The sequence below is a fragment of the Mycteria americana genome, chromosome 2 (assembly GCF_035582795.1).
Source record: "Mycteria americana isolate JAX WOST 10 ecotype Jacksonville Zoo and Gardens chromosome 2, USCA_MyAme_1.0, whole genome shotgun sequence".
NCBI lineage: Eukaryota > Metazoa > Chordata > Aves > Ciconiiformes > Ciconiidae > Mycteria > Mycteria americana.
This window is the reverse complement of record NC_134366.1, coordinates 15,919,491-15,946,047: the sequence shown is the minus strand read 5'-3', so window position 1 is coordinate 15,946,047 and position 26,557 is coordinate 15,919,491. Positions and strand designations below refer to the sequence as shown.

General features: G+C 38.8%; 1 protein-coding gene across 16 annotated transcripts in view; it reads right to left on the bottom strand.

The window, feature by feature from the left end:
- Positions 1-26,557, bottom strand: part of PARD3 (par-3 family cell polarity regulator) — a 465,648-nt gene that overhangs the window by 177,867 nt on the left and 261,224 nt on the right. For 12 of the 16 annotated variants that reach the window (XM_075492487.1, XM_075492486.1, XM_075492494.1 and 9 more), the window contains 5 exons: positions 22,865-23,004; positions 21,203-21,331; positions 17,262-17,300; positions 4,241-4,429; positions 3,598-3,768 (listed from right to left, as the gene is read on the bottom strand). In XM_075492487.1, the coding sequence (XP_075348602.1) occupies positions 3,598-3,768; positions 4,241-4,429; positions 17,262-17,300; positions 21,203-21,331; positions 22,865-23,004 (668 nt within the window). The remainder of the gene's footprint in view (positions 1-3,597; positions 3,769-4,240; positions 4,430-17,261; positions 17,301-21,202; positions 21,332-22,864; positions 23,005-26,557) is intronic. The other 4 variants (XM_075492496.1, XM_075492483.1, XM_075492491.1 and 1 more) reach the window with 1 other exon arrangement.

Below are 26,557 nucleotides of genomic sequence, written 5' to 3'. Positions count from 1 at the left end.
GCAGCAGATCGGAGGCAACTGTCCCTGCCTCTCTAAACCCAGGACACCAGGGGCTGAGCCGTCCTCTCTTCTAGACAGCAACCAAAATACAAAATGCATGTGAAAATTCTGGTCTGAACTGAAACAGAGAAATGGCACGCCGCAGAACCCAGGCAGTCAAATGAATTATCCCCCCCTGCAATTCTTAGGGCTGATTATGAAAATTAATATTAAAACCAAAAGAACAGTATTCATACTACTAACTTTCTTAAAATCCAATTCAAACTCAATTTTACTGAAGAAAAAGGCCTATCTATCTCAAAAGAACTCAGTTTGATTTTGCAAATGCAAAACAGTTACTGCACTTGAAGCCAGGGTAAAAAAAAAAAAAGGCTTGGTTTTTTTGTTCTTTTTGCTGTTGTTTTTTTTAACAGCCAGACAGCAAATGTTTTTATCATCCAGACGTTGAGCATAATTCTTTTTTGCACTGGCATTATCACCTCTCATACAGATTCCCCTTCCGAGACACTTGCGGCTGCTCCGTGGCACGGTGGGAAATCCCAGGGCACCGAGTCCTGACCTCACGCTGCGGTGCAGGACTGACCGTGCCACTGGAATGCAGCGGGATGAACGCTGCTGTTGGCGATGCACAAAAGGGAACATAATCAAGCTCGTTCTACTTAACTGTAGTTCTGCAAGACTAACAAGAGTGTAAGCTATAGTTTTGTCCATAAAGTGGGCACATACAATGCTGAATCAACACAGGAAAGAAATCAGTTGAACAGGATCTTTTTTGTTGCTGCTGTTATTTTATGGTGACACCTTTGGCAAACCAAAAGAGAGAGAAAAGCATAGAAGACATCAGGGAAATACTTTCTGAAAAAGTAAACATTTCTTTTTCTCTTTAAGAAAAAACAGTAAAACCCCATTTCTGGGGAACATGCTGGTAAAAGGTGTGATTTATCAAGATAGGGTCTGCCCTTCTGATGCTTTTACTTCTAATCTGCAAGCTCCTCAATTTGCTGCCAGTCAGATGTCATTTATTTTCTGTTCTAGTACTAAAAATCTTTGCTTAGGCTGGTGGAAGCTACAGGAATATTCTAAGGGGACAGCTTGTGTGCCAGCACGTCCAAGTTGCTGAATTAAGCATAATATAGCTGAGGCTGCCAGATATGGCCAATATCTGATGCTCCATGGGAAAGTGAACATCACTGCGACGCTCAGTCATGCAGTGCTGCTCTCCAGCTGGGTCTCAGTCCGCACATCCATTACTTAGGGGCTAAGGTGACTGAATACCATACTGATATACGGTATTCATAGAATCATAGAATCATTGAGGTTGGAAAAGACCCTTAAGATCATCGAGTCCAACCATAAACCTAACACTGCCAAGTCCACCACTAAACCATGTCCCTAAGCGCCACATCTACCCGATACATAAATAATATTATCATAGCTTATCAGTATTATATCTGATTAATATCTGAAGTTTAAAACGATCAAATTCTTGAACAAGGAACTAGGGTTTAATTGCAAAATGCCAAGAAAAAAAATCCTCTCTTCACTTTTCATTTCATTGCAGTCTGGACATCGCAAGACTTTCAGAAAACTGGCTTCTTGAATACTGCCAGCTCAGCAGGTAAATAACTTTATGTCCATGCAAGCTGTGCTTTCATCATATTAAAATATGTAAACAGTATTGACATTGTTATTTCCTTTGGATGAATGTGAGGAAAGCAAGAATTCCTGAGAAAAAATAGTCACAACAATTATTTTGCAAAGATGATCACTACACCAATAACTGCATATCATCGCTTTCCCAAATTATTATGGCTCATCTCACTAGCTTATTAAGAAGCTGGGAAAATCCACAAAAAAAATTGTAAAGTAGGCCCATTCTGCTCCCTCTACAGACACATTTTAGTATATCTAAATCTGGTTCTAACACCAGTTCTTTCATCTTAGAGCACATATACTGTAGACTGAGCTGTGCCATTTTTGCCATGTGATTTCTGCAAAATAAATTAGTGAATGTTAAGCAGATGTAGGGCACCAAACTTCTTAACTTGAGTGAGCAAAAAATTCTATTGAGTTTAAGGAGCAATGTCTTTGGTTCATCATTGCTGGATTTGCTCCATCATGTTTACAAACACTGTCTTGGTACATTTGTTCTAGAAGATGTTCACTAAGTGAAGGGTGAACATCTTCCATACCCTTTTTTTTTGGGGGGGGGTCAGGGAATATATATATATATATATATATATATATATATATTTATACTATACACAGAGATAGTCTAAAATATTTCACCCTTTCTATGTAGTAACATATAAAATACATCTGAAATGGAGCAGGAATAAGAAACACTCTCCAAAGGACAGTCTGTGCTCTCTGGAGCCCGAGTTCAGAATTACGGCTAGAACAAGACATCACCAAATATAAAAAGGTCAGAATTCCTTCAACACCCAAGTGAGAAACTGTGTGCATCCAAGCTGGCTTTCTAGCAGTCTGTATTTATAAACATATGTATGTGTATTAAAGCTGTGTATAAGCAGTTAATCAAGAGGAGCTTAATACTTCTAGAGAGACTAGTGTCTTTTCAAACATGATTTTATAATATGCTATGAACTGGAATTTTTTAAAGATCAATTTTATGCATTAAAAAATAAACCATTCCCTTTGCCCCTAGGCAAGATCAGCACTACTAAACCAATTTGTGCGCATCATTTTTGAAGCATGATGCTCAAGAAATAACATTTCCAATAAGACCTTACCGGTGTTAACAAGAAGGAAAGAATGACTTCTACATGTCTTAAGAAGAGATGCTTCCCTGACCCTCCATTCAACTGCACCCTATTTAACTCAGTCAAAATCATTTTGAAGTCTAATTCAGTTCTCCACAGCATCTGCAGTCCTACTCAGCATCATATGCCCACATATTTCTACTATATAGCATTGTTTACATTAATCTAGAAGATAAACTATTAGAAATCATGAAAATGTTTCAAAACATCAACACATTAACACTCCAGTGGAGGAGAGAGAAGCTGCAAATAACATCAGAAAAAGAATCACCACTTCACCCTGAATTCAGTATTTCATACTTCCCTGCAATGAAGGCCAAGACACAACATATTTAAAATCTGAAATAACAGAATTCGTTGCATCAAGTTTTGCAGAATCTTTACATGGAACTTTTAATTGCTTAGATAAAATATAAAAATGGAATTTAAAAGCTCTACTCTTAATTAAAAAAAAAACTGGAAGTGACAAAGAAACAAGACAGTTAACACCAAGTCTATAAATGAAAGACTCAATAGACCTACATAAAAAACTCCAAAGAACAAAAATCACGTAAACAGCGGGATCCAATTACAAAATCAATACAGTTTTATTCAGTCTTTCCCGTTATTCATTGATGAAAATACTCAAAAGAAAAACTTTATTGATCGGTAATAAGGTTAGCATGTCTAACACTGAAATTCAGATCATTTTGTAATTCTCTTTCTTTAGCTTCTCAAAGATTATTTTCCAGGTCTCAGAGGAAACATGACATCTCCTAAAACACAAATACCTTAGAAGTGAAAACTCCCAGCCCTGATATCAAAAACGTATTACCTCATTGCATTTACTTATTCGCCTCGCCACAATAAGCTGAATCATTCCCCGTTTGTTTCCTTCAGTGGACATGGACCTCCTTAAAGTTTCCATAGCATCTTGATTTGTTTTGCCCAATAATGATTCTCCATTTACCGCTATTAGCTGATCGTTCACTCGAAGCCTGCCATCCTGGAAAAGGAAAGATTATAGCTAGTTACATAAAACACACACAAACGAAGTTTAGTCTGCTGGGGAGACGAAAAAAAAACAAAAGAAAAATAATCAAACAACTATGCTTAGTCCTAATAGTTTATGGCCAAATGAACACTGGTATAATAGCTTCCATTGCAGCTGTTGTAGGAAATATCTATTCCAATTATAGATTTGCACTGCAAGCTATTATCATAACCTGTTTGCACAAATAGCATACTAATTGAACTGTACCAGAGATTGCTCGTAACCTTCCCGAGAATCTGTAAAGGCTGTTTAAATCCTGGGACGCGCAAACATGTGAATCTGAGTAGAAATCGAAATCTGATGGTGAAATTGGAAAAAGCTAGTTACAGAGCAACCTCACCCTTCTTGAACCTGTGGTTACTTTCAGAACAGCCTTACTATGGAAAACTGAGGAAGACAAAGGTACACAGATGTTCCCTCTCACCTTGGATGCTGCTCCACCGTTAATAATGGACTTGACGAAGATTCCTAAATCGGCATGGTTTTCTTTTGACCGGTTACCTTTGACGCTCACACCAAGTCCAGCTGATCCAGAGTCATTCAGTGGAACTTCAAATGTCAGGAATTCCCTGGTGCCATCAGGTGTGAGGACAAGCTCCTCTTCTTCTGCTTTCTGTCGGGAAGATTAACATGGGATTAGAGAAGAGCATTTCTCTTTGGGAATTCTCTTCCCTTAGCTATTAGCATTAAAAAAACCTGCTTTTAACTACAGTGCCACAATATTTTCCACAGTAATTATTTGAAGAAACATGCACAAATAGTGTATTTTCAATCACCTCCAGCTGATGCCTAGATTCAGAAATATCTTATGTTTGTGTCTAAGTGCTTCTCTGTCTAGTAAAATAATTGAATCATGTGTCATTACTGAATGTGCCATTAATACCAACTCACACATAAGCTGCTATTTCATTAGCCAAAAGAGAGCTGTATCAGAAATATTTTCTTACAATGCAAACCTACAGAATTTTTAAAATATCATCATCATCTATGATAGTTTCTCCCCGTGACTGCAAAACTAAGTGCAAGAAAATTAAATTCAAAAATTACTCATTCACCTCATTTCGTTTAAAACTAGCTGTGTTAAGAAAACCAGAAAATTACACAGCTGAGATCTGCAACAGCACATCTCTCCACTATTGCCAGGCTTAGCATCAAATCCAGCTGAGTGCCAACTTTCCTCTCTTTCCCGGCTCTGCCCTTCACCTCTGTCCTCTTACTCACATCTTTGGGTCTTCGCTGCCCTCCCCACCCAGTTTTAGCCTGGCTGGGACAATCCCAGGTTTTGAACACCAGGAATTACAGTCCCAGACCTGCCAGTGTCCCTGGCAAGGAGCTGCTCAGTGACAGCCTTCCACGCACCCGAAAGCCGTGCACGCACAGGAGACCGGCCTCGCTTTGCCTGCTGCCGAGCCCGGGGTGGCAGCGGGCTGGGAGCAGGGGCCCTGGGGTGTCCCCACAGAGCGGTGGCACTCGTGGGGGCAGCAGGCATGGGCACAGCACCAGGAAAGAAAATGGTCAGGCCCTGAGGAGCAGCGCTTACGCGCAAGCTGCTGCTGCTGAAAGGAGGAACGAGAGGGGCGAGCTGTTCACCAGCCCTCTCCCTTGCAGTAGACGTTGTCCACTTGTCTCTGACCATCTCTCAGTTATAACAAAGCAGTTATAACCACTTTTGTATAACTTTATCGATTAAAGAAAAAAGTCATGCCCTTAAAGGCAATTCTCTGCAGCGGGCCCGGTGTCTGGCATCCAGAAAGACGCTCATGAACCCAACTGTGCTGGTTTTTTCTCACCCACATGAAGGAGAAAGAGTGAGAGAACGTCCACCAGAAGGTGCATAGTAATGCCCAACAGTCGGCAGTTCTTCTCTGGAAGAATTAATCTGGCCAATTTGTTTCATAACCTTAGAAAATGAGTCACCTCCCTTCTGACACTGATTTTATACTGACTTTTCCCACATTACCCTCATCTATTTGCAAAGCTCGGTCCTCCTATTTTTCTCCTACTCCCAGATACTTGGAGCAGGACAAAACACGTGAGAAGTTAACGTGCGCCTGCTGAGCCGTCTCTGTTTCTTAAGACCTGAGGAAATGCAAAGCTGACAGCCTCTTCTGAAATCCAAACACAGACTATGGCAAAGATGGATGTGAAAGCCATGTGGAGTACAGCAGACTGAGATGATCAATTTGGGCACAAGCATGCTAGTTGTGTCACCACTGACCTAGAAATGCAATGCAAAAATGTCACGTGGGAAGGCAGGCAGGCTGCTGAGAGAACCAGAACAGCCGAGGGAAGAAAAACAAGAGCTCTATCTTTTCCCTCTTAGTTGAAAGGATGAACCTTAATGTGTTCACCAGCCCCTTCTCTTGCATTAGACACTATCTGCTTGTCTCTAACCGTCTTTTGTTTATAACAAAGCATAATGCTTCATCAATTAAAAAAAAAAAATAAACACCCACTATCCAAGTGCCATAGCTAAGCTGTCTCGCTTATGAATCCCATTATCCAAATACATGTCTTGGCCATACAAATCAGCACGATCTGTGCTAGCTGTCAGGAATGGAAAGGTGCACTGTGTCCATGGAAAAAATACTGGATCTAAAAAATATTTCCCAAATTTTGGGAAAATTACAACCCTCATTTTCCTGTTTGGGTCACAAAAGCACTAGTTAGAGCATACATCTGAGATGCATCTTTTGTCAGGCAGCTGCAGAATAAAACAATCTGAGACAGATGCACGTTACCTTTTAGTTTCTGTAACACTGAACACTTTCATATTCCTCAGTAAATAGTAGGAATAAAAGCTTGCGAGCCAAAAGGGAGATAAAGCCAAGGCAGGATGTATGGGTAATCCAAGGAAACACATAAGCTTATTGGATTTTTCTTTACTACTGTAATCATAAATTTACAATCACTCCCCTCCTCCCCCAGTATTTTCCAATGTTCTAAAAAATATGCCAGAACTTCAGCCACAGCCATCTCCCTTCCGGGGCAGAGAACTAAACTGCTTCCCTGCGCAGCCCGTCCCCACTGGGTGCACTTCTATATGCTAAGGGTCAACGGGAGAGAGCATCTCAGTAAGCATCCCCAAGGACCTGGCTAATGGCCTCCACACTACTTCTCTTCAGCGAGACCAAAGAGCTGCATTATCATCTCAGCACTATTCTTAATGTGAGTCTTCTGCTTGCTCATTTTCTACAGTCTTAAATAAGGAAAAGATCTAATGCTAATATTGGGCTAGACACACCTGAGTGTGGAGGTGATACTTAAGGCCTAAACCTGTAACAAACCTCTCCTTAGCAGCTGCATACGAGTGAGTAGATCATGCATGTGAAAAAATGAGACGCAGCAGCCTCAGCACTGGAACAGCAGTAGTGAAGCCGTAAGAAAATTGCTCAAGTCATCCAAAGAAAAAAATTACCATTACTGGGTAAGGCTAAATTGCTTTAGGGACTTCATCGGGTACCGCAGCTTTTTTCAACTAAGCCAGCTTGTTTCACCACCATACCTGTGTCTGCAATTTTAGGGACATGAGAAGCCTTTTGCCCTCTAGAATCTGTGTGTCATCTGTCAGTACCATATGCTTGAATGTAGATTTTAAAAAGAGAAAGCGATAGACAGAATATTTCTTTTTGATATCCGACAATTTTTCCTAAGAATACTTAGGAGAAAAATGTGGCTCTCAAGAGTAACTGAACCATTAAGATTCAAGGACTATGGATATGAAAGTACTGACTCTAACATTTGTGCCACACCATGGTACCAAAGAAGGTCTTACTATATATGATATATTGAGTACAACTTCATACGTACAAACCTTGGAACAGAACTATGCAGTGATCAGGAACCCCTAAGCATGTCATAAAGGAGCCATTCTCAGAGAAATAAGCAGGAAGACTTTAGCCTGGTACTGTAATATTTTGAACCAAAGTTGTGAAAACAAAGACAAACAAACAAAAAACCAACAAAACCTCAGATTGGCTGAATCCTTTGTTCCCCAAAGCCCTTTAGAGTACAGAAACATTGCACGTACAGCGACTCTCCCTAATCAATTAAATATCAGCTATTACAAAAAAGTAAAATTTGCACTGAAATTGTGTTGAACATTAAGTATCTAAATGTAACAAACCATAGAAATTCCCTAATACATCCATGAGACAGCATAAAAATGCACAAAAATCTAAAATGCATCATTTAAAAATTTCAACTGAGAACACAATCACTTCCTAATTGCAATAACTTCCATTTGATCTTGATATACTCTAAATTAACAGCTTCGCTATGTCAATCAAACACCTCAACGCTATTTTCATGATTAGTTGATCTGTGGGAGAAATTTATTCCTTCATATACTTTGACAGGCCAGCAGTAAACATTCAAGCAAGATTATGTACTGTGAACCCTGAACAACAAAATTCAACTCCCTTCAGATTTTTCACACACTGTGTCCAAAACAATGAGCAGCAGAACAATATTCTGTTCAGACAGAGTCTGCTGAGGAAAAGGTCATCTGAAATGACTTCAGCTGGGTGAATGAAGCTGCTCAAGTATGTAATAAAAATTCGACTGGTGATAAAATACGTTGGTGACTTTTTTTTTTGCTTCAAATTCATACTTAGCATCAATTTATGCTAAATAACATTTAAGCTAAGTTTTTCACTTTTTAAATACAATATAAATATATCGTAAATTTGAAGATAAACTTCCTGACTAGAGCAAACTTATGGCTGTGCTTCGATACATACGGAGATTAAAAAAAGCCATTGGATAAACAGGAGGGAAATTATTTTTCTCTTCTACATAACATTGGTTTCTGATCTGATCATAAACCCCGATGTAATTTTATAAACAACATTAAAATGGACCTTGACACTAAAAGTGCAGTAAGTCTATTTCATCATGTTAGTAACAGCATCTCCTCCTTAACCTTTTATGTTTTAAATACTATGAAGATATTTCTTGCTTGGGACTTCTTCCCTTTATAAAATCTCATCAGGGTTCAGCTGGTGAGTAAGCAGCATGAGAGGGGTGAAAAAAGAAACCCAACAGCAAAGGAAAACCTCCTCCCACCTAACGGGGGAAGCAATTTTCAATCAAGCTGGGACAAGTTTCTGAAGTGGCTCGCTGCAGCTACAAATCCGGCTGCATTCTCTCCAGCAAAGTTCATTCTCTTGCAGGCTTAGACATGCTGTCTTCTCAGCAGCTATTAAGTCACTGAAACCTGTCTGCAAGCTACTTTGTGATTATGTATAGAGAAAAGAAATAAGTTAATCATGGGACTGCCAGCAAAAATCCAGTGCACTCCTGTTTTCTTTCACAGAAGCAATTAATAAAGTTCTGTATCCCCACTCTTAGAGGGTAACCCGCATTTCTAAGTTATGTATATAACACACATGAAAACATTTACAGGGCTCTTGTATGCACACACATATGCATGTACATATACAAACACGCCCTTCTTATACGATGATGAAATTCACATGATAAATTATGTCACCATAGCACAAACCCTACCTAACGCCTCCAGTGACTCCATCTACACGATTCACTCTACCTGCCCCCAAATCCTGTTGTGCCCAGCCTTCTAACAGCACAGCCTGAAGCCTGTTAGCCTCTGTTTTATTATTATTTTGTTAACCTATCAGCCTTTTGCCTCACAAATGCATCTTCTCTCTTTCAAAGTTGTCCGGACTGAAAATCTCAAGTTCTTGACAGATGAGTTTGAAGTCCCATGGACATTAAGAGCCCACCAGGTCTAGGAAGCGGAGGCTAGGAAAGTAAAAGGACTGGAATTTGCAAAATCCCAGGTTTAGTCATTTGGTTCCAATAATGGGGAATTCCAACCTAACGTCACAGCCTTTTCCAGGATATTTTCAATCTTTGGAAGATTTTAACGTACAATTCACAAGTTTCTAAGAAATCATAACTCCTATACATTAGGAAACCAATAAAATTTGTCTCAGTATTATTATAACAAAATAGAACTCTTATTTTAAAACACGCATGGTATACACAAGAGAGAGGAGATTTCACTTATCTACTGTGCGAAAACGTTCTTGACATTAGAGATGGCTCAAATTGTTTTGTCCTTCAAGTTAGGTGGGTGACATTGCTGTCATATCAGGCCACCAAAAGATGATGACACTCACTTTTATCATATGCCATCACATATACAAACGTAGAACAAGTAAAATCGAGCAGCTCTAAGGAAGCAAAACAGCATCCGTGGTCAACAACTATGTCGTGGGGGTTGATGTTTAGTACTTATAAAAATGTAGATGTATTACTGCTGGAGGTGCTGAAAACAGAGCAATGTAGGTGGCCTGTAACACACCTCTCCAACTTCAGTCGAGGCCTCTCCTGAGGAGGAATAGCTGAGAGCTGATGCATCCTGCCGTGGGTAGGCATTAAAGATAAATATAACTACAGCAGCTCATTCAGATTTAAAACTGGACCTCCGGCAGAGAAAAGCCTGCCTACTGATCCAATAGTGACATGCACACTCCAACCCGGTTTCCTCCTGAAATACAACAAGGCCTTTTATCTTTTTTTTTTTTTTTTTTTTTTTTAAATCAAACAATCGTGTTGCATTACAGGTTATAAGGGCCTAAAGTGTCTACTTACCTAGTCATAAAATGATATAGGGCTTAAGCCAACTAAACAACTAAAATTCTTATGCTTGCTTTCTTTTTCTAACTCTTCTTAGGTTAAGTATTTTAATATCTCCCATATGTTAGATAAACACTAATGAATCTTATTTGCACGTATACACTGAGACTCATTATTCATATTAGCTAAGTTAATATGTCACATCTGGCAAAGACTGCACTCTTGTTCAAATCAAACAGCAGCTGCTAAATATCAAAAACTACATTTGAATTCTGAGATTTTATGGGAAATGTGGTCTGCTTTAATTTTAATCCCATCAAGGAAAAGTTTTTTGCATATTATATGTGGATTAACTGTGGTACATATTTATACGCAGAAATGCTAGCTCATGAAAATACTGCAAAACAGGCCCGTTACATTTCCAGTTATGTCCATTTTAAGGATTTAATTTAGTATCAAAAAACATGTTCCACATTAAACAATGTCTTAGTTTAATGTTTTTGATGGATTAAAAAATGGTTTAGGAAAAAATTAAATGTTTTCCAAAGCACAAAACTTCTAGCATGTGATTTTCATTTAGTATGAGAATCAAAGCTTTGCAAAAGCCGATGTTTAAGTACTTCCACATGTTTGTTATTCATCTCTATAAGAAGGCGATTGCTTGTCTATGCTAACATTATTCTCCCTAATTCTAACACTCTGATCTGGGCTGTCATAGGAACTGATTTAAGCAGTTGAGATTCTACGTTTCAAATCAACTGATCAGACCACTAAAAATGTTTCGTTGGTTATGCATCTCTGAACTTCACACAGGGACTCGTCTGTTGCCGTTACCATAATGACTCTACTTTATTCAGGCCAACAAACCCTCTTCCAAACTGTTGTTCCTGCTCAAACTTTGTGCTCCTACTGTATGTTGTGAAACAAATATGCAATTGTAATGCTAACCCCATTTCTTTCAAGATGCTTATCCTAGAGAAGGGAAAACCAAGGGATTAGATACACAGCAGGTGTCTGCTCTGCCAAAGAAGCCTATAAAGCTACAGCTCTCTGCACTATCGCTTATTCAAGGAAAACTTCAATGCCCAACACACTAATGACACAGCTCCCTAAAAATCTTTATACTTCTCTCACTGGCCTGTTGGACGTACAAGACTTGAAAGACTAAAGAAACAGATAGAGAGTGTCTGGGAAAGCCAGACAGAAAAACAAAGTTGAAAGGGAAATAATGCCTTTATAGAAGTCCATGGCAAGAAACACGTTCCACATGAGGCAGTGCCCATACAGGGCACTGGGACTGACCTGTGCCTTACTCCTACTTCTGCTGCAGACTTTCAGGCAACCGTGGCAAACCACTTCATCTCAATATTTTCCCTGGACTTAAGAGCAAGGAAGAATCAACACCAAGAGTCTAAAGCCAACAGTGCAGTAGAACAAGCTTTGCACACAACCAATGAGTTTTCAGAGGTTTAAATAGGAATTTTAAGCAACAATGTGAACTTTGCACTCACCCAAATTAGGCCAAGTGTTTGAAATAACCTGATGACCCTATTGCCTGTGCTAGCAGATGACCAAGTAAAGGACCTGGGGGCCCCTTTCAGTCCCACACTCTGTATCTGTTGTTTGAATTGTAAATGCCTTACAGTTGACTCTTATTACCCAAAATAACGTAAGGTCGGTATGTAGGAAATAGTGTAATAATGGTGAATAATGCGCACACCAGTGTGGCTTCACGATGACTCTGCAACGGTGGCACTCGGGCAACCCTGTTACAGAACCTCATGGAGGGTACATTGCCTTCCACGAAACTGGCAACTGGCCAGCAAGTGTTACCGATGCAAGCTTTGAGAAGATGGCTAAGGCTGCCCCGCAGTGCTGCCCGGAGCCAGCCTGGGTGTGCCACGCTGCAGCCCGGGTAAACCACCTGCAGATGACAGAGTCAAAGCTATGAGCCTGAGGGTCTGGCCCAAGCACAGCGTTACACAGGAGTTTATGTGGATTATCACCGAACGTTCCAGGAAATTCAGACTACTCAAAGAGCATTCATAAACACAGTCACTCAACTGTTGTATTAGTTATTCCCTAGGAATTAATGTCTCGGCTCTACTCATTAATGTCCCAGAACACGCTATTCAATACTAGAGTACCTCCTATGGTAAAAGACTGTAAACACAACCGTATCCTGCAGAAGATCACACATTCACCACCTCTTTCTTTCCTATGGCCACTGATCTGTTTCTTATATCACAACTTTATTAAAAATATAATCTGAAACCACTCAAAATAGCACAAAAAAAGGCTTTTAAAACATTATAATCACCCTTGTGCCTCACACCATTAGAAGATAAAAAGGTATAAAAATAATCAGCACCAGTTATTCGCAGTATTCCTAAACACCATGGAGGAAATAACAGCACCAGCGTCATCATCAGTCAAACCTCTTCTCTTTTGATAACATCATTCTGTATCTAATGATATCAGCACTGCTGGTGGTGTAGGCTGATATTAGTCAATGTACGATCTTGACTCAATTTTTAGACATTTGGATCACCTATTGCAGCAATGGAAATAGATGAAGCTCTAAACTGTTCTCCAAAGAAGGTTCTGTGTGAAGGAAGAGTTGCATCAACTGAATGATACAAAGCTTCTATAAAAGGTGATGTTCTCTGTAAGTGCTAAATATGAAGTGGTGGGAACTTAACTTACAGCTTTTGAGAACTAGCTATGGATACGTACCCAGTGACTACATATCTTGAAGTAATAGAAACAGCTTTTCACCAAACGTAACAAAACAAGTACACACGCACTCAGAACACCACCATCTTAAAGCTCAATGTGACAGTGCTTTTTTCCCCAAGATTAAGCTCCAAGAATTTTCCATCCATTTATCAAAATAAATTATGTCTTTCTAGGCATTTGTTAGTGTATGTCTCATATCCGTAACACGAAAAGTTGCAAGCAAAAAGTGTACAAAAATAATTATGCATTAGTTCTTACAAAATGCCTCTGACCACGGTGGTACCACACCATTCCTATAGGTGATGAATTCTTGCACAAAAAGTGTAGCTAGCTAATTTACTCGGAATCACACAGAAAAGTCTATGGCAAGAACAGCAACTGAACCCAAAAATGCTGATAGGTTTAGCCACAACATTATCCTTGGATTCTGAAAAAACACAGTGATCAAAATGAAATTTAGATAATAACAGGAGTATCAGATGTTCGAGTTCAGAAGAAAATAAAAAGCAATCCCATTTGCAATTTCTATCGGGGCTGCTAAACATATTATATATTGTTCCAACAAACCAACCGCTCTTGTTATGTCACTGTTACGAATCCTGCACTCCGTAAAATTCGTAACATTCTGCTCACTCACAGCAATTTGACAGAAAAACAAATGAGAACAGAAAACTGAAGCTTTCCCATGCTGCTGAGTGCAACAATCATGAAATGAAATCCTGAATCTTAACTTTGCATGTCTTTTTACCAATAGACAACACTCCCTAGAAAATAGTTACACATATACGATAATTATTATTTTTCTAGCATTATGCTTACATGAAAGTTAACTTGCCAGTTTGAATTCAGAAAACAAGCAGTGAATGACAATTGTAAAAGCAAAATATTACTGAAACACTATAGACTTTCAAAGAGTATGAGGAAAAATTAATTGGCAGATGTTTTACATAGCATAATTAACAGTTCATTTCAATGCTCTGTAACAAGATTAAGATAATTATGCTTAGAAACAGAAATGTAATAATGATAAATTACTAGTTTTCATATTACGGTCAATCTCCTACATTCCAAATAATCACCATGTTTAGAGATAGGTGCATCTGTTCCATGTGTCATCAGCTATACAAATGGTACAAACTCGTGGCTGGGTGAAACAATCTTTCAACCAAGGTACAGGAGATTGCCTTGCTTCAGGAGCTAACGAAGTGCCTGTTCCGTTCGTCAGCAAAACAGAAGGTAAAAACAGCCGTACTGTTTTCACCAGGGCACAGTTACTGGATAGAAGCTGAAGTTGCATTAGCAATTTGCATTTCTTATGGATAACTGGAGAGCAAAGCTTAAATTCTGCGAGCTTAGCAAGTTACAAAAACTCTTCATATGGAAGTTCAAGAATGAGAATATGAGAATCTGTATTCTGTGATGGTGTGCAAAATACGAAGTCATATGCTTTCCTATATGGGTAGTAAGAAATAACTCTCTCAAGGATTTCAGGCCACAAATAAATTACGAAAAAACTAATTTTCAAGGTTTTCTTTTATTACATCTATGAAGACTCTAACTACTGCATCCAAGTGCCACAATATTAGTGTAAACCATTTCAAAGTAACAGTTACATGAATGTAACCCCTGAGTGTTAATAATGTGTTGATAAATTAGGCTTTATATTTTGGGGTCCACATATAAATTTTAATTCAGGCCTTCCATTTTCAAGGGGTTTTTTCTTTTTTAATTTCAAAGGTGCATTTTTCTTCTATTTCCCCACAAAGACATAACAACAAAAAAAACCCCCAACCATTCTGCCTTTAAATTAAAAACAGACTTGTATTTCACCTCTCTCTCATTTCTATAGCTTCACTGCTTTCACCACACTTTTTTTTGGTTGTTTTTTTTGCTTTGTTTTCTACTATCAAGTCCTTGACACTTGGAGACTAAAACCTCACGACTAACAGCACAGAGATCAGAGCAGGCACAGAAACAGAAATTGCAAGATTAGAAATCTCAAAGACATGAAAAGTAGAGAGAGGAGGAATTAATAGGGATTGAGGCAGAACCAAGGAGAATAAAGGAAAGCAATGAAAAATACTTTCAAAAATAATAATTAAAAAAAAAAGGTATGTGACTGTATTATTAATGTGCAGCTGAGGAAAATTAGTTCTGTAGAACTGGAGTATCACACTTATCCAAAGCAAAGTAGGTCGGAAGAAAGGAGGTAAGTGCAAAAGCATTGTGCATTACAAATACCCACTGACACCTTTCACATTTGGTCCATTTTTTACTTCCACCCCGGAGTAGGCAAATTTGAAGAGACCTATTGTTCCTACTGTTGATCACTGTTGCTCTGAGCCTTCAAATAAGTAACAAAAAAATCCCACCCCATAATGAATGAAAAACCCAGGACATTACGCAAAAAACATTTTTGTATTGATCAGCTTTCTAGCGTCATTCCCTCACTAACCAAATCCGTCTCCATATGTTTCCCAGTTCTCTTCCTTATTTCCAAGGCTTGCTAGGGCTTTCTGGCTGGTTTTTCAGAAATCCCTAGCTCCTCATACACTCCCTGTCCCTCCTGCATAACCCGCTGGTTAACAAGCAATTTTTAGCTCACATCTATAGAGAACAAATGAGATCTCCTTATTTTCTCTTGGTCTTTTCTTAGATGAAGTCAGGAAGTTGATGAGAAAAATCGCAGAGAAAAGATTTCACCACGGAACTTGGTACAAAACATTAACTTTGCAACAGATGGGCAACTGCTTTATATAAACACCCTATAGGCAACCTGCCTAATCTTTAATGAGGTTTTGGGGCAGAATTTCCACTCCTAAAGCCAGGACACTTTTATAAGGCTGCACCCACAAATTATTTTCAATTGTATTCAATTACAGGCAGAAATACTGTCCTGCGCTTTGATCTCCTTACATATCAGCAGTACATGGTAAGAAACTATGAAGATAAAAACATACATGCACTAATGAGATGTACTAAAAAGATACTGCGAGGCATGTCTGAAACAATGATACACCCACGATTTTGCAGAGCCCTTATGCAGATGACTTTCAGACGAGGAGGACATCAAAAGACAGAGGGATAAAAGTGAATACTGCTACATTCAACCCAAACGCCCATTTTAGCAGTTACATTCCATTGGCCTGAAACATTAATAGTATCAACCAATGTACCCTAGACTATTTCACTGAGATGGCTCTTACATCTCTTTACCTAGTCTTGACTTTCTTTTTATCCCAGACATCATCTCACCATTGCTGGTAAAGCATTCTGAATCATCTAGAAAAGCTTTTTCTGTTTTCAGCAGCCTAACTAATTTCAAATCCCAACACAAATCCTCTTAATTTCTCCACATTCTAATTTATTCTTTAATTTTGAAATAGGTACCTAATTGAATGGAGTTTCTTGAAGTATGTTTTAACTAAGGTACAGTATACCTTTAAGGTAATATATTATTGTTATATCCTCTGTTAATATTTCATAAAATAAGCCTTTTATTTTAGAAAAACTTTTTACATATATTAGCATAATATGTATTAACACTGATCCTGTTCCACTGACTAAAATGAGGTATATAAACAGTATACAACCTCAATATACAGCTTCACTGACACATCACATGCAAACCTGTTACACAGCCTTCAAAGGGTTAAACTTGATACTACTTCCTTATAAATTCTTATAAATAACTAACAAACAGTGGTTTGCTGTGAGGATATAATTGAGACTTAAATCCAAACTGCCTAATTTCTGTGTTTGTATCTCAGCTTTCAGTCATATAATCATGATTTAAACAATTAGTTTCAACAAATAACCCAAACTAACAGTCTACTCTTATCATTCCAACTTTAGGCCGTTGGGTGTGTATAAAAGATGTAATTTCAAATAGCACTTGAATGTACATAATGATTGAATTGTATATAATATTCAAACAGTATTTGAAATTACATTAAAAACGCATTTAAAATGTAAAGCTAGAGAGAGCCATCTACAGTATATAAAGTGAAAGGAGGATCTGTGAAACTTTGATGGAGAAGTGCCATATCAATTTAAAAACATTTGGGAGTCTTCCAGTATGGAAAAGACAAAGCTCTTACCGTTTCCTTTGGAATATGTGACTGGCTTTGTTCTGCACTCTAAAGGAAGTAAAAAAAATAAATAAGAACACGACTACATACGACATACACTATCTATCAGCAGGGGGATACACAAAGAGCTCTAATTCTGACGTGAAGTGGTAATGGAAAAATAAAGGGTGCTCGTCACACTCCCTGATTCAAATTTGTCTAAACAAGCACTAAATGAGAGGTGAACAAAAATAACCTCCAGCAATCTTAGGCCAGTGCACCTGACTTTATCTGGCTACGAGGGAGGTGGCTATCTGGCAAAGGAAGGATCACAGCTGCTCGCACCATTTTCTGGCTGATGGAACGTTCTCGTTCAGTGATGTTCTCCCCTGGCCTTTCCCTTCTGCTTTGAAGGCTTCAGAGAACCACCTCAGCAGTCCAGATGAACCTTTCTAAATATTTTAAACAAGTACCTATTTTTTAAAACATCCATTCTCATTTTAACAAGGGATTCCCCTTCTGAGTGTGTTTGGATGAACCAGAACTACAGCACTGGATATCCCAGGACAGGGGGGTGCTTTCAGTCCCATCACAGATGGGACCCTCCTATACCTTGCATTCCTCACCTGTGTCTCAGGGCACATGAGGCAAACATACATCATTGGGAAACCTTTCTGCATCCCCCAACCAATTCTGGAAACACACGTACGGAACTATAGCTCTTCCAAGCCCATGTCCACCCATAGAAAACCTCTTTGAGCACCCAGGAGCCACGTTGCTGCTGGCTGGCTGATCACTTTGGGGCTAACCAGCTATTTCTTTCCATTCCGCGGGGCCAAAATGAAACGCTAGGGTTCACTGGACTTTTTTGCTTTCGGCTGTTTTGCAGGAGACTCAAATGATTAAGCACAAAAATGTGGTGGTCAAGTAGTAATGAAAACATCCAGTTAGCTTTAACCTGCAGCTAACAACCAATAAGAAAAAAAGATGAAGGAGCCAACTACCAGGAACATGTAAAGGCTCTACATGTACCAATGGGCGTATTAACTTGTAGGGTACAGGAGACTAACTCTGCCAGCCAGTCTCTGCTGATACCAAGAATTTAGCTCAAAAGCTAAATAACCCAAGTCAATCCTTCAGTGGATTCACATAGTCAGTAGCAGGCTCTAAGAAAATCCTTCACAGCAAGTTATGTTCGGTTATGTGAGGTAACCACAGCGTAACAGGAGCTCTACTTAAGCAGAGTAATCCTCATTCCTTTCACAAAGGAAGGGGACAGGGAGGGAAGATTTTTAAGAGACAATCTGCCTCTCACACTGATGCAGACCAGCCCTGATATATTACCTATCTGGTATTAAGTTAACTCTGGAAGCAATAAAATGCCTGGTATTCTGGAGAAGCATAATCATGCTTCCAGACCTCACTGGTTAGAGTTGACTCATGCCAATTTGGTTTTGTTCCCTGCATCCACATTTTACTCACTCTTATCATGACCTGTAAGGAAGCTGCTGCACTGGATGATGGTTCTCCATCACACACCCCCCCCCTAACCTGACAACACAAACTACAAAGATCCCATACTAACCTATACGGGCTCAACTTAATATTCCCATAAGTTTTAGATACAGCTACACATTTTCGTAGGTCCCTTCCAGTCAATAATGGCAACATACATCAAAGACATTACACTCCACAACTCTCCTGAAAGTTTGTTATCTTCATTTCACTTATAAAGAAACCCAAGGATAAGTAACTTTTCAAAAGTCATTCAACAAGCCATAACCCAAAACATAAAATCTAAACACCTCTTTTATTGGGATTACTATCTGTACAAACGTTGGCAAATAAAAAATGGTTTTAATATTGAGTGCTCCTCAGCAAACAACCGCAAGTCCTGCACTTTACGAGATGGATAATATCAAATAACGTGATTTTATGCATATGGTTTCTGAGACACATGTCATTCAGTTAATATGTAAAGCATACAAATGCAGAAAATATGACAGAAATAGGGGAAGGATGCAAAGACAAATTGTTCCTAAGTGGCCAAAGAAGGTTTGCATGTGAAAAAGATGAGCTGACATGATTTTAGATCATTCCCTCCCTCCTTCAATATTAATTTTCTTTTTTTTTTTTTTTTTACATAAAGCTAGTGAAAGACAATGAGAGGAGCAGCTCGAAAATACTTCTTTTTTTTCTTTTAAGATTATTTCTTACCAGAGAAGAAAGAACAGCCCTTATGATGGGTTTTAGTTCAACACCTTCCCCAGCAATTCTGCTCCTGCTCTTTGAGAGCTGTCAGCAGAGCTCACCTAACATTTCTTCATGTCAAAATGCAAACAAACAAATCCTTACGCAACAGAGGATCATCACACACATGTACTGTCAGATCCTCACAATATCATTTGTTCAACTGGAGCTACAGAAACGCACACCAGTTCGGATCTGATCTCTGACTACGTACGCAGAGCCCACCTACTACCTGACACAGCCACCGTGAGATCTGGCTTCCCTAGGCTGATGTTTGCCAAAACAGCCGCGAGAGTATCGCCTGAGCAGCAGCAGGGAGGCTACTCAGGTTGAACTCATTTAAAGGGGCTGCTTTGCTGTTATTTTTAAAACTAAATCAAGTATTACTATGCTTAAACCTCTGCCATACTCACGTCATATCTTTGTTTACAATTATTTAAACAAAATACTGTGTTAAATTATGCATTATAACTTCCTCATTTTAATACAGAAATAATATACACAAAATTAAGACATTTTCTTACTTCTAAGTTTATTTAGAAAACTTAAAAAGCATTTTCATTCACCTTTATGTAAGATAGCAATACTGTGAAAATTACATCATAGGAACTTATAAACAGGTTGCTTTCGCAGTTCCAGCAATAAGGTAGGGCATAATATGATTTCAAATTGTTGATTTCTCTTCATTTTATGACAACTTTCATGTCAGTACCTGAAGCCATGTTCCAAGAATTACAGTAAAAGTGTGGTTCATTTGAAACCTTCCCTGCCACTTTGACTTCCTAGGTTTAACTGTAGTTTTGAAAAGTAAAAGGCTAATGTTAAATGTCTTGAAATGGCCAAACAAAAATTCATTCTCCTTGCATTCAAAATAACACAAATCCAACAGAAAAATGAAGCAATCTATTCATCATTCTAAATGTCACTTATATTTGTCTATCTTCTCATGATAATGCAGCCAAATAAGTTATTTTTAGAGCTATATATAGCTATGATAATACAAATAATAAATAACTTCAGCAGTTTAACTGAATACAGAACAAAGTAAGACTGCTACATTCACAGTCTACCTTTTCATAACAGAAATTATCTTGTATAATTATCAGAAAAATATCTGTATACACTATGCAAGTGGAGCAGGTACAGTATGAAACATCGTTTTATTTCCATTTCATGTAAATTCCTCAGAAACATTTTCTGAATTACCCTGCTAAATTAATAACTGCAGGGTTTCCATTCCACAGAGATTGCATTTATATTCAAAAAAGGCTACTATTTCTTATATATTCCACTTTTTGATAGAAAGGTATTTACATATCCTGTTTTGGCATAATATTATATGCTCTAAAATATTTTAGTAAGCAGGTAGTGAGACAAATGGCAGGCTTTCAAACATAGATTTGTCCATATGAAAGATATGAAATAATCTACTTGTCTGCATGCATCCAAATAAAGTCCATCCAATAGCTTCTTCTATAATAAACATTTTCACTCAAAATAAAACTCTCACTTATACATTATTAACAAATATTTAATTCCAATAGCAGATCTCGAAGAGAATAAAAAACATTCATGTAAAATGTTCTGAATAAAGCAAAATAGCTGGGGTTTGTTTGCAGCTTATATTCAGTGCTGGCCATGCATGTTTACTAGCAGGTGACAAGATCAAATCATTTGCTCATATTCATCTAAATCTCTTAGCTGCTCTCTATTTTACGCACCAGTTCCCTTGGATGGAATGTTTCTTCCTGTCGAAAAATCAGAAGGCCGACGGTCCCTCCCATCTTGGTGCTTCGCAGCAAGGACACAACTTCTTCTTGAGTTTTTCCTGTTAAATCAACTCCATTTACCTGTGACAAAGGAAATATTAGAAATTGATAAGACTCCAAAACAGGAAAAACAGTAGAAATTCATACCGAAAAGTCATGTGAATCATATGGGACAATATCAAAAAACCCTCACTGAAGCAATCTGCTTATTGGCTTAGTATAGCTTCCATTTAATAGAACTAATTAAACATGCATGCTTTACATATGAATACAAATAAGAAGCAAGACATCAATATTTCCCTCCTCTTTATCAGGATCAGTATACTCCAGTATCCTCTAAAGCCAACTAATTCCATCTACCAATATTTTTCACAAAAATTTCTGTGTAAAAACCCTTTGGCAAAATCAATGTGTGATCCAAAACTGGTCCTGTTTCCATGTGCCTTGGTGCTATACATATCTTCCAAATATATCTTGCACAATAAATTGTGTGAAAAGCAGAAAATAATTTTTTTCCCCCCAAATACCTTTGGAGCAGTTACTCTTTATTTTGCCTTTGTGCAGCGGTCCAATCCCTTGGCCTCCACATACCACTTACCAGTACAGACAGGTATGGAATATGTACAGGTAAATTTCCCACTCTATGAGCTAACTTGGGTAAGGAAAAAGCCAGAGAAAGACAGGGTATTCTCAGGCTTGTCTGTTCAGAAACATTTTTTAAATGTAAGGCAGATCAGCTAACAGTGTTAAGCAAGAGAGCATGGTGCTCAGAAGAAGTCAGCAAACCATCTTTTTCTTTCCCTCGTAAGAGATCACAGCTCATCCAGTTGAGATACCATAACTGTCGTCTTAAATGCCTCTCAGTCCCCTTCTACCCGAGTCATCTGGGTTACCTTGAATTACTGTAATTACAGAGGGCTACCCTCCAGCAGCAATTCAAGCTGACTTTGCCAATTTTGCAGTAAAGTGAAGTTAGGGCACTGAGAAGCAGTTACAGTCTCAGCTGTTACTCCAGTGTCATTCGGCTTAGGGACAGTAATGAAGAGCTGTGGGTGGTAACATCTTGTATCACTCCAGCTGGATTTGCAGGAAGATCTCTGCTGTGCGCCCATCTAAGAGAAATGTAATTCCCTTGAGGACATCCTCCCTTCAGGAGGGAAGTGCCCTTGATTCCCCGTAGCACTACCCGCCTCTTATGTTGTGCCTTTAAGTTAATTCACTAAGCCTTTTCAGGGTTTTGTCTTCCACACTTGGCAACATCTCCAATAATTTCTGGTCTGTCACTCCACGCTAATTTAATGCCTCTTATTAGGTAACAATTACTTTGCTTCAACTTATTCCTAAACAGCAATGCAAGACTATGGCACTGTATTCACATAAGGACATGTAAACTCATGTTTTCATAATATGTCTGGGTCCAGCTCTTGAAACAGTTATGTACTGAAAATGCACAGCCCTTGATCTGTCACCTAAAAAAACAAAGCCAAAAAAAAAAAAAAAAAAAAGAAGAGGGAGACATTTTCCTGTAACGTAAACTATTAAGAGCTTTTGGAAGTGAACTAGTGCATGGGCTCATGCCAAAACACAGACAAACAACATGTAACACTTCATCACCTCAATTAATCGGTCTCCAGCTTTTAGTCTCCCATCTTGAATAGCTGCACCTCTCGGAAGGATGTTTTTCACATAAATTGGAGCAGAGCCACCAATTGGGACATCTCTCGAAGTAATGCTAAATCCCAAGCCTTCTGTACCTGCATAAAGAATGTAAAATACTACTTGTTAAACTGCATATTTTATATTATATATTATTTTTACCCAGCAGAATGTATACATGTATACCTCACTGATACAATCCATGAAAATACATAAGATGTAAGAATTTCTGCATGGCAAAAAAAAAAGAAAAAAAAAGGCATATATAGGAATGCTATAGCTGAAGCACTGAGTCTTGGCACAGGTGGCTCAGCAGGCCCTCCTTGCAACTTGCTGTTCCGATGATTTCCAAGTCATTGCCATATTTCCAACTTTCTATTTCAGATGAGCTGAGTGACAAGGAATCAGAACAAAGCATATCTGATATCCTATCACTGCCTTCCCCCTTGTCAATCTGGATCTCATCAATGATCCTTTCTTTCTCTTTTGCGACTCTTTCAGCACCATCAGTCAGCCGACACTGCTGGCCACGGGGCTTTGTCAGCTCATTTATGGACACTGGCAGGTGACAGACAGAACCAGAGCTCAGTGGTCTCATTTCTTCTGCTCCGAGGGACCTCGGGCTGTTTTCTGTCCACAGCTCCTCCGTCCTGGGGCTTCACCCTGGCTCTCGCTGGGTTCCACCCCACCTTCTGCCACGCAGGCAGGGAGCAGAGCCAGGCTGCTGCTTCTGAGGTCCTACTGTGCATCCAGGTGACTGACTACACTTGGCTAAGGCTGACTGAAGCAAAACAGAGATGTTTAAGATGACCTGGAGAAATCCAGAGAGCGGGTCCAGTCAATATGGCAAATGAGGCTTGCTCGTATTTCAGAGAAATAATGCCCACAATTGGTTATTGAAGTGTATCTTAGGACCCCACCAGCTCTGGGATTCCCAAGCTGAGAGGACAAACAGAAGCCTTTCCACTATGCAGAAAGCTCATTTGTGATCCTCTCTTTGATGCAATCTGTCCAACATTATCGACAACCTTTGAAACTCTACGTTGAAACACACCCCCCCAACACTGCACATCAAGTCTATTCAGGACACTTAATCTAGCACGGAACGCAGACAGCCATTCAGCAGGGAGCGTCCCTCACACAGTGTCAGCATCTACAACTTCCATTTGAAACATCTCAGAGGTTGTCAAGATACGTCTACAGTTGAAGTTCACTAGCTAGGCACATGCACACCCAGCCTACCTTCAGTCTGACCTACTAAGACAACCTGCAGTTAGGACTCTACAATATCAGGTATGGTCCCTAAAAGTTGCACAACACACCACTTTGCACAAAATTACGGGGACAGACAGAAGCCGAACTTCTAGGCAACAGTCGTCAGCTTTGAGCCCTGGGAAGTCGAACGCAACCTGTGTGAAAGACACACAACTATATAACCATTTGAGGTTAAAGTCTGAAATAATTTCTCTCTCACTGTTCCCCATGTTCATTTGCCAAGTCTTGCTTTTTTACTGAGCAGGTTAATATTCACACATGTGTAAAGGAAGCAGGAGTCCAATATAGTCAACGTTAGTCTACATGCAGATTTCTGAAACCTGCACAATTACATTTGATTAAAATTTAGTACAATGTATTTTATTATCAAGATGGTAATTATGTTAAGAAGTAAATTGACACAGGTGACAGGGCTGGCAGGGATATAACTTTTTAAAGTCTTCATCTTGAATGTATGTAAGTCCTCATATCCACAGCAAGTACATGCAGCTCGTATTGTTCAGGAAATTTGGATCAATTCCTCCAGGCTAACTATCATAAGACAACCTCCCTTCCTTATGTCTGCGGCATTCAAGATAGCTGAAAAACTGACATTTGAATTTGAAAGTCTTCATCCACTTTCAGGCTGATATAAAATTTATCAGTGCTATTACACAGAGATGAAAAAAATATTAGAACTCATAACGTCCATATTTTACTTTGGAGACCTCACAATTTTAATGATGCTTCAAACATTCATAGAGCTCTTTAACTCCTTGCAACATGTGAAGATGATCTGTATAGGTGTAAGGTTTTTTTAAGACACACCTTAGCTTTTTATGGAATTTATCTTTTCCTTATTTTAAGGATCTGTGTTGAATATTGCTCTTTGAGTACAGGTTTTGTCTGCTAAAATTTCTAAAGTAATATCAGAACATGACTGCGTGCCCAGGACAATATTTCATTATTAATAAGCTTAATCCCCATAGCCTGATTACGGCATCATTACAGATGTCTGGTTCACTCACTCCGCTTTAAACCCCTGGGGAAAAAAACAGAAGTTGAAATGTTCACATTTCAGGTGCACACAGGATATAAATTTGGACTGTGGCATTTTTTGCTGTCAACTCTCCAGAAAGCCTCTACCAAAGCCGGCAGAACGCCACAAATCCACACTGAGCCCAGATATTAGCAGAATAAAATTCTAGTTACTTCTTTCTGTGGAAAGACGGGGCCTCAACCGGGCTGCACTTCGCTATGCTGCTCTGTACAGCTTTGCATGAGGCAGCTTTTGGGTGTCATTTTCCTCTTTCTTTTTCACTGCTTCATTTTACTATTTGTGCACTAGAGCTGCCCTTAGCTGTACAATACAGCTCCATAAACTCCTGTTCTTACTGTATGCAAATTAGAAGTTCACAAGATTGGGAAATAATTGATACATTCGATCAAGGCCAAAAATAAATATGACTTCTGTGACTGGATTGATTTTAAGTGGTTTTTTTTTTCTTTTTATACACATAACGGATTTAGTTATCTCTACCCCATGCATTTCAGTTGTCCTGTTGATAGAAATGATATAACATCTTAGTATATCTCCCTGCTGCTAAAATGTTTTCAGTTCTTAGGGTGTAAAACTGCATTATAATAACCGTGCAAACATACTGTAGGCTCCTCTGATATCTCTGATTTATACTAATCATATGGGAAAAACTGGACACACATACAGGCAGAACCAGAACAAGCATAGAAAATAGAAGAAATGTCCATCTTTTTGAAAACATGGGAGTCATCCTGCTCAAAGCTAGGAGCTTTACTTTGCAAGGTCTAGATTATTTGAGCTATGTACAACTTAATCTCTTATAGATTTTAAAAAGAAAGAGGGTAGAAAACGTCTTCCTCCCTCTATAGCTGTCATCTCTGACAACGATCAAATTACACCGAGTGATAATAACATTTAAAAATTACCCACTAATTTGTGTAATTTAAATTCTTAGGCTTCTTTGATAAATCAGCAGCTCTCTCGACAAGTTAGAGCTCCCCTTTTCTCTTGAATGTGACACTGAACACACCTTCTAAGGTCACATTACCCTCGAGAGCTCAGCCAGCTCTCAGCTGAAGACAAAGTAGTTCTAGGTGAATAAAAAGGGCCGTTACAATAGTAAAAGAACTATGTTGCACAAATAGAAGAAGGGCAGATTTGATGCTTCAGTTGCTGTTTTGGAGGAAATTGGTTCTAGTAGCATTAAGACAGGGGGGCAAAAAACTTTCCCAGAAGTTAATTAAATACATATTCAAAATTAACATCATCATCATCTTATTTGGAATCAGCCTGATCATAAACCGATGGTATGCTAAAAAAAATATTAAACCTTACTAGAGGTGGCTAGGTTTTCTGTT